Below are 15,722 nucleotides of genomic sequence, written 5' to 3' on the forward strand. Positions count from 1 at the left end.
GGAGAACGACCAGTTTGTGGACATGCTTTCTTTTACATTCGGCTCACGTTTCAAAAACTATCATTCAGACCAGAAAATAAAGAAAAGGAGCAATACGCGTACTGGCTGTGTTGCACTCGTCCTTTAGGCAAATCGCGTGATTTACGACGAGTGCTCGTAGTAGTCGCTGACCGTTTATAAAATCCAAGAGGTCTGCCCGCGTGAACTATCAACCTGCAGTCACTATCATCTATCTGTAGTCACTGCGGTGCGGCTTAAGATTGTGTACTCGGTGGTTCAGAGCTACATGGGGTTGCTGAAGTGGTTAGAGAAGGTCGCTAATGAAGGAAATATAATAATAGTAACAAATAACTTAAATACAATAATACGGAAGCAGAAAGGCCACTCTCAATTGCCATGGGAACAGGTTATATTAGAAACGTAAGACTGAAAAATACGAAACACGTGTAACGATGCCATCACGAACTTTGACAGTGTCTGCTATGGCCTATTTAATTGCTTAACGCAAAAAAAAAGGGGGGGGGGGGCGGAGGGCGAGGACGTGTTGTACAGTGAAGGAGCCAAAGACTGAACAGTGTAAGTGTTGAAAATATTTACCGAGCCAAAGCATCCCAAATGCGAGAAAATTATTTGAAGCACATGACGTCACACTGACTTACTGAAGCTGAGATTGCGATGCGAAACTGAAAAAAATAGACAAATGTCATTCTGGGGTACATTTTCTCTTCGAAAGTAATCAGCCTCTTATCGTGAGATTAACAAAAACGTACTTATGATAGGGTATTTTATCAGTCGAGACTGAGTCTTTTTTTTTCGTTGTGGCTCTTTCAGTCTGTAGTCTGTTATAAGCACTGATATCGACAAAGCTGACTTCATAACGAATTGCGTTCCCATTGAACCATATAGGAGCAGCTACCCTTCCTGTCTATATTCAAGCGTCGTGATCTCTAACACTGGCGCAGAAACTGAAGCTCGGCGACATCGTAGGTCCCATCACGAGTTACTACAACTACAAAGGCTCCCTGACGACACCGCCCTGCACCGAGGGTCTCGAGTGGATCGTTCTCGACTCGCACCCTTCGGTGAAGAAGTCAACGGTGGGGCACCATTTCCGTGTCGTTCTTCGCGCACGTATGCAGCAGAAACGCGCACGCGCGCATATCGGTACTTAACGCGCGACGTGTGTTCATTTCGTACGCCATTTCTTTTTCTTTTCATACCGAATAACTCGTGCCCCGTTTCTTCTCTCAGCTCCAAGCGTTGCGCGACAAGACGCCGAAGGTTCCCAAGAACAACTTTCGTCCGTACTACAAGACTTCCCAGGACCGTGAAGTGAAAAAGTACACCACGACAACGTAGTTGGAATAAAGCTCGACTTCTCTCCAGCGCGACTCCGCCGGTGGCGGCCTACATTTGCGCGCTTACCCGTTACACATTGTCGGCGGCCTACATTTATGCTTACCCGTTAAACGGTATTCCCACGACGCCGACCGCTTACGACATTTTTCAAGAATATGAAATCCTTCATTGCTCTGGAACAGAACTGCTGAAGCATGCGCGTTTGCTTCTCTTCTTCAGATGTTTTAACTAAAAAAAAAAGGAAAATGTAGCCCCTCGGACCTCCTTGTTGTCTTCTCTCATTGCAATCCAATCAGTCAGTCAGTCATTCCAGCCAGCCAAAGTCAAGCCAGCCAAAGTCAAGCCAGCCAAAGTCAAGCCAGCCAAAGTCAAGCCAGCCAAAGTCAAGCCAGCCAAAGTCAAGCCAGTCAAAGTCAGCCAGAGGGCGCTATTCTCGACACGCATGGCTGCTGCACGGCCGCCATTATCCGCCATGTTTACTCTCTGATTGGCTGTCGAGAGGTCACATGCTTTGAAATTTGCCGGGAAGCGGAAGTTTTGCAAAATGCAATTTTGCGTTTTCATCAACGTGACGAAACGTGACGTCGAGCTGCAAAATTTATGGACTAATAAATTTTTTGGACCTTGGCAGCTATATTGCGACGTTAGCGCTTCAAAAAGAATGTGAGCGGTAGCGTACAGAAGCCAGTGCAATGCATCTGCAATTTCGCGGATATGTGGTGGCGATCCAAGATATGCGCCATGCCAGCTTGCTGATTGGCTGAAGGAATATTCCGTGAGGAGCGTCACAGGAAGGGCTGTTTCGTAACGTCATTTTGATGATGCGTGACTTTGAGTTGGGTCGCCATTGCTGAGATTTTCCGCCATAATTTTTGGTGCGACGAGCCGCGCGAATTATGCTAATGAGCAGCCATATGCAATGGCTGCCGAGAGGAATGCGTATCGCCACATTTCCCCCGTCATTTGGCGCCATGGAAATCTTTTGTTCATGACGCTTGCTCATAGTATTTGCATTGCTCTCGGGTGGTGTTGGCATTTGTGTTTGGGGCCATTATTTTTTTAAAGAACGCGTTTATACGAAATAATATTGGTTGGACATAGCAAACTTTCGGCAACGTTGTCCACTTTTCCCTGCTGCATTTGTATTGTAATCAAGATTAATGCCTTTTCGCACAATCAAAAGATATGACAACGGCGTCTTTATAATTTATAAAAAGAAACGTACGCAAGGTGGCGCCTTGATGTTTCCACCCGCGGTGCGAGTAACCAGCGAAGTGAACAAGACATGGCAGCGCCGGCGCTTGCGTCGCGCTAGTGGATATCTCTGGCGCCCGCAACGCTATCGGTGATACTTGGCCGTTCCTCAGCCAGCCGAGTCGGACTGAGTCACTCGCGTTTCACGAGATAATAACATGGCCTGGAACGTGCGCGCATCACCTCTGGTAGGTCGCGTATGTTGTCTCAAGGAAGAAAACAAGCGCGTTGGTGGTGGTGGTGAAAAACTTTGCGCCAACATACGATCACTCATTCCATTTACCGGGGACACGCATCCTAACTATTGAAGTAGACGACGCGGCTTGTACGCAGCAGACGACGGAAGCGAGAAGCTTTTTCGACGGAATAATCATGCGCTTTGAGCTAGCTGCTTTACTTTTACTGCAGAGGAAAACTGTTTTGCTTTACCGAGAACCTTACGTTCAGCGCCTTCATTTCAGTTTCTTAGGCAAAACGTCAAGTTGGCGTCGCGCTACGAAAGCAAAATGGGGCCATCAGCGCCATTTTATTCGCGTCGCGTCTACGTCACGCATCGAAGAAAATGGCGGAATATCCAGAATAGCGCCCAGAGTCAAGTCAACCAAAGTCAACGTCAGCTACAGTCAAGTCAGTTTAATTTCCCTTCGAAGAGTGGAGGGCCAGGAAGTAAAAGCTGGTATTTCGAAGAAAAAAATGTTAAGTGTCGAGAATTTTCTGGCAATCTTCAAATTAAAATTGCGAAGTTTCCGCGCTCCCTTTTACTGCAAGTCGTCGTCACGTTTGATGAGAAACGGCACATTTCTCGCGACAGTGCGTCGCGCCGCAGCGGTTACAGTACACCATTGCAATTGCAATGCTAAAAATTGATTGATGTGGTTATACATATATCGTACCCGAGGGCCAACACTTTGATGACTGTGCATATTAGACGTTGTGGCGGAGAGCTACGGCGTAGTTTTGATCGCACGGGGTTGTTTGATGCGCATTTCATTAGCACAAGAGCGCTCTTCTTTGTTTCTCTTTTTGCACTCTGCACTCGTCGGAATTCATTCGTCGCGGCCGGGAATCGATCCTGCGACCTCGTGACCAGCAGCTGGGCGCTATTACCAACGAGTCACCGCGACGGATAAAGGCCGGGTTATGTCTCTGACTCCGTGACCAACTCTGTTTGCCTCCGAGGTTGCTCAAGGACCCCCGAAAGCATATCACTTATCCAGGTGCGCCAGGGAAGAAGTAACAATATGAGATACCGTAGCGGGGATTGAGAGTTATTTCGGCAACATATCATTTTCGGCGGAGGACGTCGGGATCTGAGTGGTGGTAATTTTTGAGGTATGAAATAACCGAAATTTCACTAAATAATATTTTAGTTCACAACACTGGGGGTCATCTGTTTCCAGAATGGAAGCAGAGGGCATCCAAAAAATGTGCTATCTGACAGAAATCTCGTGCTTAGCGCGTGTTTCGAGGAATTCATGTCCAAGAATGCAAGCGAAATGCATTGGTCTATTCTTTTACTCCGAAAAAAAAAAAACGCTGTCCGCGAGGACGTTGACCAGGACTACTTTTGCCCTATCAGAAAGGACGTGTACGCCACTGGTTGTGCTGGAATTTCAAGACAGGATAGTTAACGAAAACATTGGTCTTAGCGGTGCCTTTGTCCTTCACTTGGTGACGCGCGGTTGCGATGTGTTCCTGTGTCACGTTGCTCGACCGATCTTTTTTTTTTTCCACAGTCGCGGTCGCCAAATGACGAGTCATTGCCTTCGAGATCGGGCGGCGCGCGACGCCCGATCTCTGAGGTCACGCCTCAGTGCGGGTAGTTCGCCCTGTAGTTGTAGGGCGGTGGTGGTTCGGGTGGCGCGGTAGGCGAAGGCATCGGCAGTGTCGACGGCTGTTGCGAGGGGGCCGCCAGGTTGTGACCAGCGTGGAGTCCCATTTGCGCGTGCTGCGCCGCCTGGTGTTGGTAGTAGTTCTGCGCAGGGTACGGACCAACGGCCGGGACGGGAGGGCACGATCCGGGGCACGCGTAGGGCGCCACGCCTGGCATCGGCGGTACCATGGCCGGATGCATGACGTGCTGCCGCGTGGCCTGCGAGACGTTGGTTGAACAGCAAGTGTTGTAGCGCGGTTACTTTAGGGCCCGTATGGGGGCACTTGTTTTCCCCGCTTTCTACGTAGGACATTAGGTAGGACCTGGGTAGGACAATAGGCAGTATAATGGCAAGAGCTTGGTGGCGCAACCCACTGCCCCGTTCCAAAAAACGCTCATAACATCCATCATCATCATCCATCCATCCATCCATCCATCCATCCATCCATCCATCCATCCATCCATCCATCCATCCATCCATTCTCAATTTCAATTTGTTTTTGCATTTTGTAAATCAGAGCACATGGCCTCCGAGATAACCTCCGCGTGCGTAACGCGCGCGGGCGTGATCTCGGGTGCCATGCGAAGCCGATCGCTGCAGCATGCAACCATGCAACTGTAGTGCACATGCGCACCGTTTGCTTTGCGCATGACAGGGCTTGAGTGCGTGCTCGCGCTCATATGCTCCACTCTGGCAGCGCTATGTGGTGCGGACCCACATACTTGACCGTCGGATAGTAGCCACATCCAGCTTGCGCGTTTTGAAGTGCTATCAATGGATCGATACTTTATCAATACGAAGCGAACTCTGCCAAAGCGCTTAAGAAGTAGCGACCAGGAGTGAGCGCGCGCTGGCAAGCGTATGTGTAGTCTGACTTTACGTTTTGCTTGGGTTAGTTTAGTTGAGTGTCCAAAACTAGTCGCAATCAGAGAGACCCGACGGCGACGACACCGATAAGTAGGGTGGCCAATTCCTACGTGGGCGACCGCGGCCGAGCGGGAGTGGACAATAGTCGGCTTCTTCCGGAAGCACGTAATTGTTACCGAAATTCGAATGCAGATTTTCGCTTACTTCAGCCTGTTTATTAAACTGCGTCAATAAATATACACAGTAACAGTAGGAAGAAGTGAATGATCCAAACACCCTTCTTGATAGATGTCAGCTATCGGCCAATAGCAGGCTCGAATTAAAGCGTTCAGAAAAGAGCGAGGAGCACGCTTCTGTTGAAGTGGGCGCGTCTGAGAGAAAGGTGACTTCGCGCTCCGCTCGCCTTTGCCGCTCGCGAGCTCCAAGTGCCGCGCACGACTGCAAAATTTGGCAGAGAGAGGTATTTAATTGATAAAGGGAAAATCAGACATCCAACCGTTCGTAGCAATTGCTACAAAGGAAACCCATACGGGTTCCTCGAAAGAAAAGCCTCAGAGTTGAAGAGAGGTATTTATTATGAGAGAGAAAGCGGAGTTATCGGCCTGAATCAATGTTCTGACCTGCTGCTCGGCCTTGGGGGAAGGGAAGGGGAAAGGGAGGGGAAAGGTAAAATATAGAAGACGTTTATTATGAGGATGAAGATGGTGGTGAAAATCTTGCACGCTCCAAGGCTCTTTAAAGTCTCTTGTCCAGTCCGCTGTCATGCTGAAATTTGACAGAGATGTTCACAGCAGCGTATGCAATGCGCGGACTGTTTTTTTCACCAAGCCTAAAGTGTGGTTCAGGGCCCCTTTAACAAAGCTACCAAAGCTGCTTAGAAAATAAAATTTCAAATCGCTCCATCTCATCTCGAGGAAAACTATGCTGCAAGAAATTCGTTCAAAAGTCTACTTAATTGATGTCCCTTTCGTACTGCTAAGTCTGCTCCCATAAGGTAAACGCTGGTGCGGTGCTCATCGTCGCATCGTCCTATTTCCACCGCACAACGACTCTCGTCCTCATTTAGTGCGCTTTGATTGAATATCAACACCGTTTATCATCTTTTTTTTTCTCAGTAATATTCTTGCTTCGAAACGTAAAACAGCTGTCTAATGGAAAAAAAAAAAATGAGGTTCTAGTAAAAGCCTCTTGAAGGAGACACCATGTTCGTCCACTTGAAGAAAGAAAAAATGAAAAGGATTGGGAACAGGAAGGCATAACACTTTACACAGAGAGCGTGGTCACTATGGAGTTAGTAGAAAATAATTTAGTTCTTGGGTAACCAAGATTTGATTACGGGGCACGCCGTAGTGGAGCCGAGATTAATTTTGAACACCTGCGGGTTCTTTGACGTGCGCCTAAACCTAAGTGCTCAAGCGTTCTTTTTTTTTTTTTTTTGCACTTCGTCCCCATCGAAATGCGACCGCCGCGGCCGGGATCGAACCCGAGACCTCGAGCTGAGCAGCGCAACGCCATGGCGCACTGAAGCTATTTTGGCGGGTAGGCGATGGCTCGAGCGTTTTACTCGGAAGTGTACAACAACTGAGGCACAAATGGCTTGGCGCAAGTCTTCGCCTTGTGCTGGCGATGTGCCAGATGAACATATTCTGGCATGTCACGCTTTCGCGATATACCGTATCCGCTTAAGCGAGAGAAATGATCTTTTTTACATCGTGTGTGGTCACCCGGGAAAAAAAAGAAAACACGTCCCCGTGAATCTCCATCTCTAACTTGGGAAAACAACGCTTTGCGCATGATGCTTCCAACGAGGGTGAACACTTCAAGAAGTTTTGGCGGCTAAAATGAAGTCTCCATCTCTGCAATACTGAGTGTTTTTGCAGACTGCCACAAGATGCGAGACAGTTCACTTGTAAAATCCGTTTGAACAGTGTGAAAGTATGCGAATATATTGGTATTATTTTGTTCCAGATGCCCGCATTAGTTTTTCTTGTTTTAACGTGTTTTTTTTTTACGAGTAGCGTTGTTTGAACAGAGGCGTTTCAGGGCGAGCTAAAGGCCCACCAAAGAGAATTAAGTTAATTGGACTGATTAAGTATTCTGTTAAAATTGTGTTTTAGTTATAATTTCGCTGTAAGAGATTGAATACTTGAATAGAAGTTAAGGCCAACCTGCGTTTCTTGAATTTCGTGCCGAATCCCGATTGCCGGCACGTCATTGTGATGTCACAGATTTCAAAGCGTTTCTCATTTTATCTGTTTCGGTGCAGTGTAAAATTTTGAAACTTACTATGTTCAGTGTTTAGCTTTTTAGGGATACATTGCAGTCCATGTGCACCGATAAGAAGGTAACTATAGCACATTGAAGACGCCGTCAGAATTCGTGACGTCACGACACGCGGTGCGAGAATTTGAAAGTGGCGTCGCCACCTGTATTTTGCTTTCCTTGCGTCTTTTTTGAACAGTTTTCTTTTCTCTTTAGTGCCCCTTTATAAAGCACTACCATGTATTTGTGCGGGATACGACCTCTCGGCGATGCGACCATTCAGGCGTAAGCAATGTATAGGTGGCGCCGCGTGCAAGCAGTCGGGCGTTGCGCAATCTTGCGCAAGGTATCGTCAGTGAAGTCAAGGTTGCGTGCTGAAGTCGCAAGAGGGTCAGCTCCCTCAGCTGCCTCGTTTTCCGGGATATTGATGTGTGACGGGTCACCGTGGAGTAAATGGCCTCGCCTGCGCCGATAGTTCATCTTAGATGAGACACGAGGTGTTCGACGTATTTCCATCGCTGGAAAAACGGAAGCGCACAACATGAACGCGGGACGCGTGCGTTTGTTCGCGTTGCGTGCTTCCATCTCTTTTTTTTTTTCATGGCCGTTAATATGTCACGACTATACTCAAAGCAACACGCCCAGCTTTCTGCCTTAACAACTACCCCCCCCCCCCTGCCCCCATTGTCAGCTCTCTTCCCACAAACTCTTCCCACAACTAATACGAAAACAATGTCCAGTGTCCGAAGCTCTGCGCTCCCGAGTCTGCGGCGGATGCGTTCCATTCACTTTGGACGAGCAACGACATTCCGCGAAAGTGTACTTAGGGTGTCAAATTGAGAGGCAACCAACTTGAAGTTTGTGAACGTTGACTCGTGTTCCATATATTTCGGAAGTAGCTGTTGCAGTGTCTGCGTGAAACGGGCGTCCGTGCTTTAAATGTAATTTGATTCCGACATTATGTCGCGCGGCAACCCAGGTGAGAAAACAAAAACGCAAAGGAAGGCTCACGAGAACGCCTGACATGCTATTTTGAAGTCTAGTGCGCGTCTCCTGGAGCTGTCTCCGAGTCTCTCCGTTATATACAGTGTGCCCTCCCCCCCCCCCCCCCCCCACCCCTCCCGCGATCACTGAACCGCAGTTTCAGAAAGGCCTCTCTAAAATTCGTTCGTGTTACGTACGCTTAATATAGCAACGCCGACTACGGCGATCGCTTACCAGAACGCGCCAGAATGAGAAACGCCGCTCTAAAGTTAATTAGTGTTACGTACGCTTAATAAGCAACGTAGACTGTGGCGATCGCTTACCAGAATGCGTCGTCTTCTCCGTCGGTAACAGCAGCACAGGAAGACCGAGGCGACCACTGCGACCACCGCGACGGCGATTCCCACGATCGCCCCGGTGGACAAGTGAGTACGCGACCGTAGGCGCTTCCCTGCGTAATCGGCGTGTCGAGCATGAGAGCTAAAAATTGATACCGTCCGCAATAATAGTCATTTCACACAGTTTATGATATCTCGATAACTTGACGATATTTATGTGTCTCCTTTTACAGCGAAGCTGTATATGGCTAGCCAATTCGTCCGTCCGTCCGTCTGTTGCCTGTACGCCGGAAACTCCCCCGGCGCAACCCCATGCGCTCGCGCGAAAAAAAAAAAAAGTGCGCGATTGGCTGCGGCAGTAGTGACGTCGGTTGCTCGCCGTCGCAGCCGAGCGCGCGTGCAGCAGTTTGTCTTCGGCTCCGAATGGGGTGGGCCACGCGTCATACGTACTCCTTAGGAGCAGGCAGCTTTCGATCGCAACGCCGTGAGGAGAACCCAGAACGAACTTGTCGACGCCGTGCCGACGCTGAAGTCTGGGTTCAAGAACGGGCTCGTGCAGCCGAGTGCAAGCAGCAACTGCGTACCGAGGATCCGGCAGCCTACCAAGCCGTCGTTTAATGAACCGTCGGGATTAGACAAACACCGGGGCCGCAAGTTTCAGCTTCGCTGGTTAACCATTTGTACGGAATGCTTGGGCGGGGATATTTTTTTTTCGTGCAACTGCCGGAAATAACGGCGTTTTCTTTAGAAAAGAATACCATTTGTATTGTTTCCAGGTTTGGGTAAAATTTGTAATTGTAGATCTTTACAGGCTTCACGGTAGGCCGCAAGATGCGAGCTGCAAAACGCGGTGTCACAATAGAGGGTTTTTGCATAGCGTTACCCCTTTGCTCTTACCGTCTCCGCCACGTACCAGCTCTGCACGGGCTGCAAATAACTAAGCCGCGGGAGTTACATTTTTGAACTTGACTGGCAAGCTCACTATAGCCAGTGGACGTTTTTTTGCGGCCCACGCATTCTTCTAGAGAATTGGCAATGTTAGACAAATCGCACGACGAATAGAAGAGGCACGCGGGCAAGGCGTACAAAGCGGCCCTCCAATTTACCACCCATTCCTGTTGGGGCATCGTGAGCACATATTGTTGCGGCTAGCTTACGGAGGCGTACGGTTACGCTAGTGATATATCTGACACTGTACTAAATGCTTCTCTTTATTACAGGCGCCTTCTTATTTCTTTGGCGTATCGGATTCTGATCGATAATGGCAAACAATTATATTCTCAGTAAGGGAATTTTCTTCGATGCTGCCCTTCCCTCTTCCTCGGTACCTATCTGAGGGTTGGCAGTTGGGAAGTAGGCCCTGCGAGGGTTGCAGCGCGGCAATTTTGCATTCATTCGCGGGCTTCTTTCACGCTCGGCAAAACACTTTTATGTAGCACGCATTGAACAACAGAAAGGTGTGTCGGGAGCTTTTCGTGTTGCTCTACAATTTTATCATTGACACGCACGCACACGCACGCACACGCACGCATTTGTTACTGGCCTTCAAAATTGTCACTTGACGCCTCTCATAATCTCCATTTTTTATTTTCCCATGCAGTCCATGCATTTAATTATCTTTACTAATGTAATTATACAGTCCGATTCTCGGTCTCTGCCCCGAAATCGCTATTTGTCATCATGTGCGTACAACAGCGACATATACAGTAAGGGTGCGCTACGCTTCGATTGGGGCATTTCCCATAATGTGAATGACTACTAGGAGCAGACCAGACATGGCCCCAACTGGAAATTCGGGTGCCCACTATATGCTTGGTTTACAAATTATAACATAATTGCAACAACTTCAGTAGGATGTCAAATGCACCCCGGTATCCGTTACGAAAAGTACTCGGGCACGTGGTGCAAGTTTGTTAAATTGGCACTTCGATAGTAGATGTTAAAATATATAGTGTGGTTTATCACCAGCGAAAGAAGTCTAAAGTCTACTTTTCCAGTTAATCTGTACATCTTGTGACCATAAAAATACTACTAGGCACCATGCTGTACCCACATGATGACACTGCGTTCTCTCGTCCTGCATGGTGTGTCTGTTTGTTTTACTTGGCACGATAAGTTTGCCTCCGCGCAGTCGGAAATAAATGCACGTGAACGCTCTTTCCAAGCAGCCTTTAGACGTTGACGCGTGCGATCGGAGACATACAAACAAATAAGCAAAGTATAGTGGACAATATGCATACATTTATCGAAACACATAGGTAAGTAGCGAGGGTAGTACATCATAGTAGTTTCGTTAATAAGTGGATATACTGTGCTTGAAATGTTGATGGCTTAATGGGATGTTTAGATGGGAGAAAGTTATCTTCATATGTGTCCCTAGATGACGTTCTACAGGTACTTTTGCTACTTCAATAATGAAATCGTCATTGGACATGTGTTATGAGACTACGAATAAGATTAAATTATTCAGAATGCACTAATTTTTACCAATCAGTGCCCCTTCCTCGAGTAAGGGTGTTTGTATCGTAAGTAACGCTCGATCTAAGTTCACTTCGCCGCAGGATTCTTAGATACGAATGGACGAATGAGTGAATGAATAATGTTGGTCAACGGATACATATTACACCAAACATATAGAATCATCTGCAGTGCAGCGTGAGTTGAAAGGCCGACAAGCTACGAGCACTTGAAGAATATGGCCGGCTTACACTTGCTGTCGTAGCTCGGCTGGAACTGCCCCCTCATGGAGTCTTCCCAGTCGGTGCTCTCGCCTCTCGCCGCATCCAAGAAGAAAGCGAGGCAGATGCCTCCAGCAGTTGACCACAGCCGGTGATCCATGACTCTGCTGGTGAGCAGAACCTGCTTTCGGAAGGTGCACAAATGCGAATGAATCTAGCTTGTTAACTGTGTAGACTTTCTTTTTTTCTTATAACGAATAGCGGGTTCGATTCCTTCCGCGGTAGCCGCATTTCGATGGGGGCTAAATGAAAAAAAAAAAAAAAAAAAAAGAAGAAAGCGCTCGTGTGTTCACATTTAGGTGCACGTTAGAGAACCTCAGATGGTCGAAATCGATCCGGACTCCCCCTGCTACGGTGCGCCTCGTAATCAGATTGCGGCTTCTGTCATCTTAAACATGATTTAATTTTCTCGCCATAACTTTTCCTTTCTCGCACTCCTCCTGAGGCATTTACGCCCCAACTCTGCCATAAAGGAGGGTGGCATGTAGGCGTCTACGTATACACCGGTAAAGTTTTTTGCATTTCATTAAGGATCATTCTCGCTCTCCGCAGCTGACCTGTCGACCGCACTCTATGTAAACAAGCGTGACTCACAGGTGTACTACGCAAATGCACACGTACTGCGCGACTGAAAAGACCAGTCGGAGGTTGTTTTAAGCCGTAGCTTTTCACAATGACCGTGACAAACGTGTGAGCCCCCACCTTCTGCAGAACTTTCTCGCAAAGATCTGCAGTACATGAATCACTGCGTAAGCACGGCGCAGAGCCGTGTTTCCTTTTTTTCTTTTTTACTGTGCTCTTATTTTCATTTCATCTATATCTTTTGTGTACTTATCAATTTATGGAGTTTAAGTTTTCATTTATTAGTTTAACATGTGATACACGCATACTTTTCAAAACGTACGGAAAGAAGTTCCAGAGCGAGTCACTGTAATGGGATCTCTTGTTATAAAAACTATGAAGAACATGATTAAAAAGACAACAACTGAACGAAGTGTTTACATGCAGAAATTCGCAAGTACAGTATTATGAGCGCGTCCAAATAAATACAGCATCATAAAAAAATAGGCACCGAGAGTGAACAGTAACAGTGAAACGTTGAGAAATGCCAGAATACAACACTTTCTGACATGAACTTTGAAACATGCAGGTTGAACAACGTTTAAGGCTTCTGAACATCGTGGAAGCCTAGCCTTTTAATGTGACACGGTTAGGTTAGGTTAAACACTCCCCTGGGCTATGTCAATGCCGGCGCTCTCCAAGACAATTTATTTGTTCGTGACTTTTTTTGCTCCGTTTACGCTGCCAATATGCATACCAGCTTTATAAAACAGCATGCGGTGGTGATTTGGCAGAGAGGACAAAGGTATCAGCCACGAATTCATCGTTTCGTGGTTTAAATTCACGCAAACTAAATTGCGCGACTAGTTATCCTTTTACCCCTTTTGTTCCCCCTTTATGCTTCGCCAACACATCTTCGCGATTGTCCCGAATCGCTCGCTGTCTTTCTTTTTTCACCTTGGTTTTGCATATATCATGACTTCTTTACTTACAGTGCCGTTGTCCTCACGTGTCCAGTTTGAGACCAAGCGACAATCGAGGCGGGAAACTGTACGCTACTTGACGCTCTGAATGCGCCACTTGACGACTCGCTCCGAGGGCTGTCATTGTGCAGCAATGCTCACGGAGGGGCTTATTTCCCGGACGGTTATAGGTACGCTTATCTTGGATTTCTTCGCGCCAACAGTAACCCGAGATAGGAAGCGGTCGGCAAGTGTATATCCGTGTTGTCGCGGCTGGAAAACCCACTGTTACGTTCACGCGTCCATGTTACACGAGGTCACCTTCATCAGTGTCTAAATATTGTAAGCCCTCTCCCTCTTCTCTCTCTCTCTTCGTTCCCTGCGACAGTCGTTAACACCGATCTCATGCGTTCAAGGAGCTGACGTATAAGCACGACAACATATTATTAGCAGCACCGATGCCGGTATTTAGAGACAAGCAAGCTGGTTGGCCTTGAAAATTTCGTCGACGCGCTAATTTCGCAAAACTTCAGTCTATAAAAGTGAATTTCCAACGTCAAGGTCAGAAGAAAATACCGGATCAGAAGCCGGATCTGACGCTCCGCGAACTCCTTAGGTTTCTAAACGCTTACCAGATGCTTTCGCAAAGTATCTATGTTCGTCGGTCTGAAACAGTGGTGGAGTTGGCCTATACGAAAGGTTAAATGTTTAACGAAATCGCGTGCGTTACGACTGAAGGCGTCCGTTAGAACTGCTAACCCGCGCTGCCATCTTAATATTTGTCCACTGACCACTGTATAAGCAACGCGCTAGCTGCCTGTTCCTCTCATCGAGTTTTCCAATAGGGTGCCGTTTCGGTCGTGTACACGTTGTTTCTTCGGGAACGCCTACAATTGTGTGTAACACGTTATACTTCCGGCCATGCAGATACGGTTACGAACAAATGGCGTTGTCAGAAGTTCACTCCTCTACGTAGAAAAGGGGAAACAGAGACGACGACGCTGGAAGCACTCACCGAAATACTTTGAGAATGTCTTCACCGTTTTGTAATATCCGTGTTCTAGGCAGACCTTCTCGCTCTACAAAGAGAGCAGTAACGAATCACGTTAAAGGCAAGCATTTCGGTCAACTGCTCAGGTCACAGGAATCGTCGAATGGCTCGCGGAGTGGCTCGCGGCTTTGACACAGTGTGAGGGCCGTTACGTGGAGCACCTGGCAGATGTCGAGGGCGTTATCGGAACGTCAATAAAGGGGACGCTTCGCAGCGAGCAACAGCCTCGCCCCTTCGTGAAACGCGTGGAAGCCTGCCGCCTTCGTTATCTGTGTGCCTTTATTTCTGCCCGTTCTCTTCATCCGCATTTAAAACAGGGCAACAGCTTGCGTCCACGTTCCGACCTACGTCACACACCGAGTCTTGCCCAAAGCCGCGCGGATAGCGCAGGGCCTGTACGCACTGCTTTACGACGTCACGCTACTGGGGCCGACTGTCATGGAATCTAATGTGAATGCTGCCGAGTAAGCCGTGGTGATTTTTGACGTCGCCATTTTCGTCACGTCCGTCTTGGCAGTGGGAATTTCGGCCGTGACGTCATAAAGCAGAGTGCACAGGCTTTGTGATACCTAGGTGGCGTTGGTCTTGCACGCTAGAGGAGGAAGGAGATGGGGGAGTGCGTTGCATGACGTCGTTGTGAGGTCTTTGGATCTTGATGCGAACCGCCGCGCTAACTCACTGGAAACGAGGATCATATGAGCATGAGGTCGAGGTTTTTTTTTTTTTATTCCGATGGGGGCGCAATACAAAAAGGCCCGTGTGCCGTACGTTAGGGACTTCTATACATCATCATCATCAGCAGCAGCCTACTTTATGTCTACTGCAGGACGAAGGCCTCTCCCTGCGATCTCCAATTACCCCTGTCCTGCGCCAACCGATTCCAACTAGCGCCTGCGAATTTCTTCTTGCCATCCTCTGCTGCGTTACAGGCCTGACCGCCGCCTTGGTGAGGTGCTCCGCAGCTGCTGGGAGCTGAGGGCCATTGGTTGATCGAATGAGTCATTTGGGAGGGAGTGGCCAAATATTGCACCAGGCAGGCCAACTCCTGTTGTGGGGAGGGAGTGTCTTTTGTTGAACCTTAGCGGGTTTTCCTAATTGGATTAGTATAGCCCCACTGGCTCTCGGCATTTTTGCTGGTGTCAGGCGCCACTCCAAGTCTGGAGACGTAGTGTACTGGAGGAGGTGAATTCGAGAGACTTCTATACAGTCAGAAGTAATTCGGAACATCCCTTTAACTCGCTCCAGTTGTGTCTTTGATAGCGTCTGTGTTGTTTCGGGACATTGAACCACACAAGTCAATCATGGCATGCAATTCTAGATGCCTGACCGAAAAGTAAATAAAAGAAATTTCGGTTCTTTGCACAGTTTGGGCTCGAATGAAGACGACAGGCGGCATAGCGAATACGTGATCGCCCCCTGTTATCGAATGACCCATATTTTCTCCTTATATACTGGAATTGGAAGGCAACTAT

The 15,722-nt window shown here is 48.0% G+C and overlaps 2 protein-coding genes across 4 annotated transcripts in view; one reads left to right on the plus strand and one right to left on the minus strand.

Moving 5' to 3' along the window:
- Window positions 1-15,722, plus strand: part of LOC126518300 (uncharacterized) — a 63,225-nt gene that overhangs the window by 8,421 nt on the left and 39,082 nt on the right. The gene's annotated exons all lie outside the window — the stretch shown is intronic.
- On the minus strand, window positions 4,111-14,409 carry LOC126517816 (uncharacterized). 3 transcript variants are annotated; one of them, XM_050167614.3, is made up of 4 exons: window positions 14,215-14,409; window positions 11,647-11,797; window positions 8,924-9,051; window positions 4,111-4,705 (listed from the first exon to the last, which is right to left on the minus strand). In XM_050167614.3, exons 2-4 carry the CDS (start codon window positions 11,774-11,776, stop codon window positions 4,424-4,426), a joined length of 540 nt encoding a protein of 179 aa, XP_050023571.2. In that variant the 5' UTR covers window positions 11,777-11,797; window positions 14,215-14,409; the 3' UTR covers window positions 4,111-4,423. The 3 variants fall into 3 exon arrangements, with proteins under 3 accessions (XP_050023571.2, XP_050023572.2, XP_054920505.2); XM_050167615.3 differs by having other exon boundaries at window positions 11,647-11,800; XM_055064530.2 differs by lacking the exon at window positions 14,215-14,409 and adding an exon at window positions 13,230-13,327.

This window comes from Dermacentor andersoni, chromosome 11 (assembly GCF_023375885.2).
Source record: "Dermacentor andersoni chromosome 11, qqDerAnde1_hic_scaffold, whole genome shotgun sequence".
NCBI classification, from domain to species: domain Eukaryota; kingdom Metazoa; phylum Arthropoda; class Arachnida; order Ixodida; family Ixodidae; genus Dermacentor; species Dermacentor andersoni.

Coding starts and splice junctions, on each gene's coding strand:
- LOC126517816 (XM_050167614.3), bottom strand. CDS start 11,776: ATGGATCACCGGCTGTGGTCAACTGCTGGAGGCATCTGCCTCGCTTTC. Junction 9,052..11,646: donor GCCGAGCTACGACAGCAAGT/GTAAGCCGGCCA, acceptor CCGATTACGCAG/GGAAGCGCCTACGGTCGCGT. Junction 4,706..8,923: donor GGAGAAGACGACGCATTCTG/GTAAGCGATCGC, acceptor AACGTCTCGCAG/GCCACGCGGCAGCACGTCAT.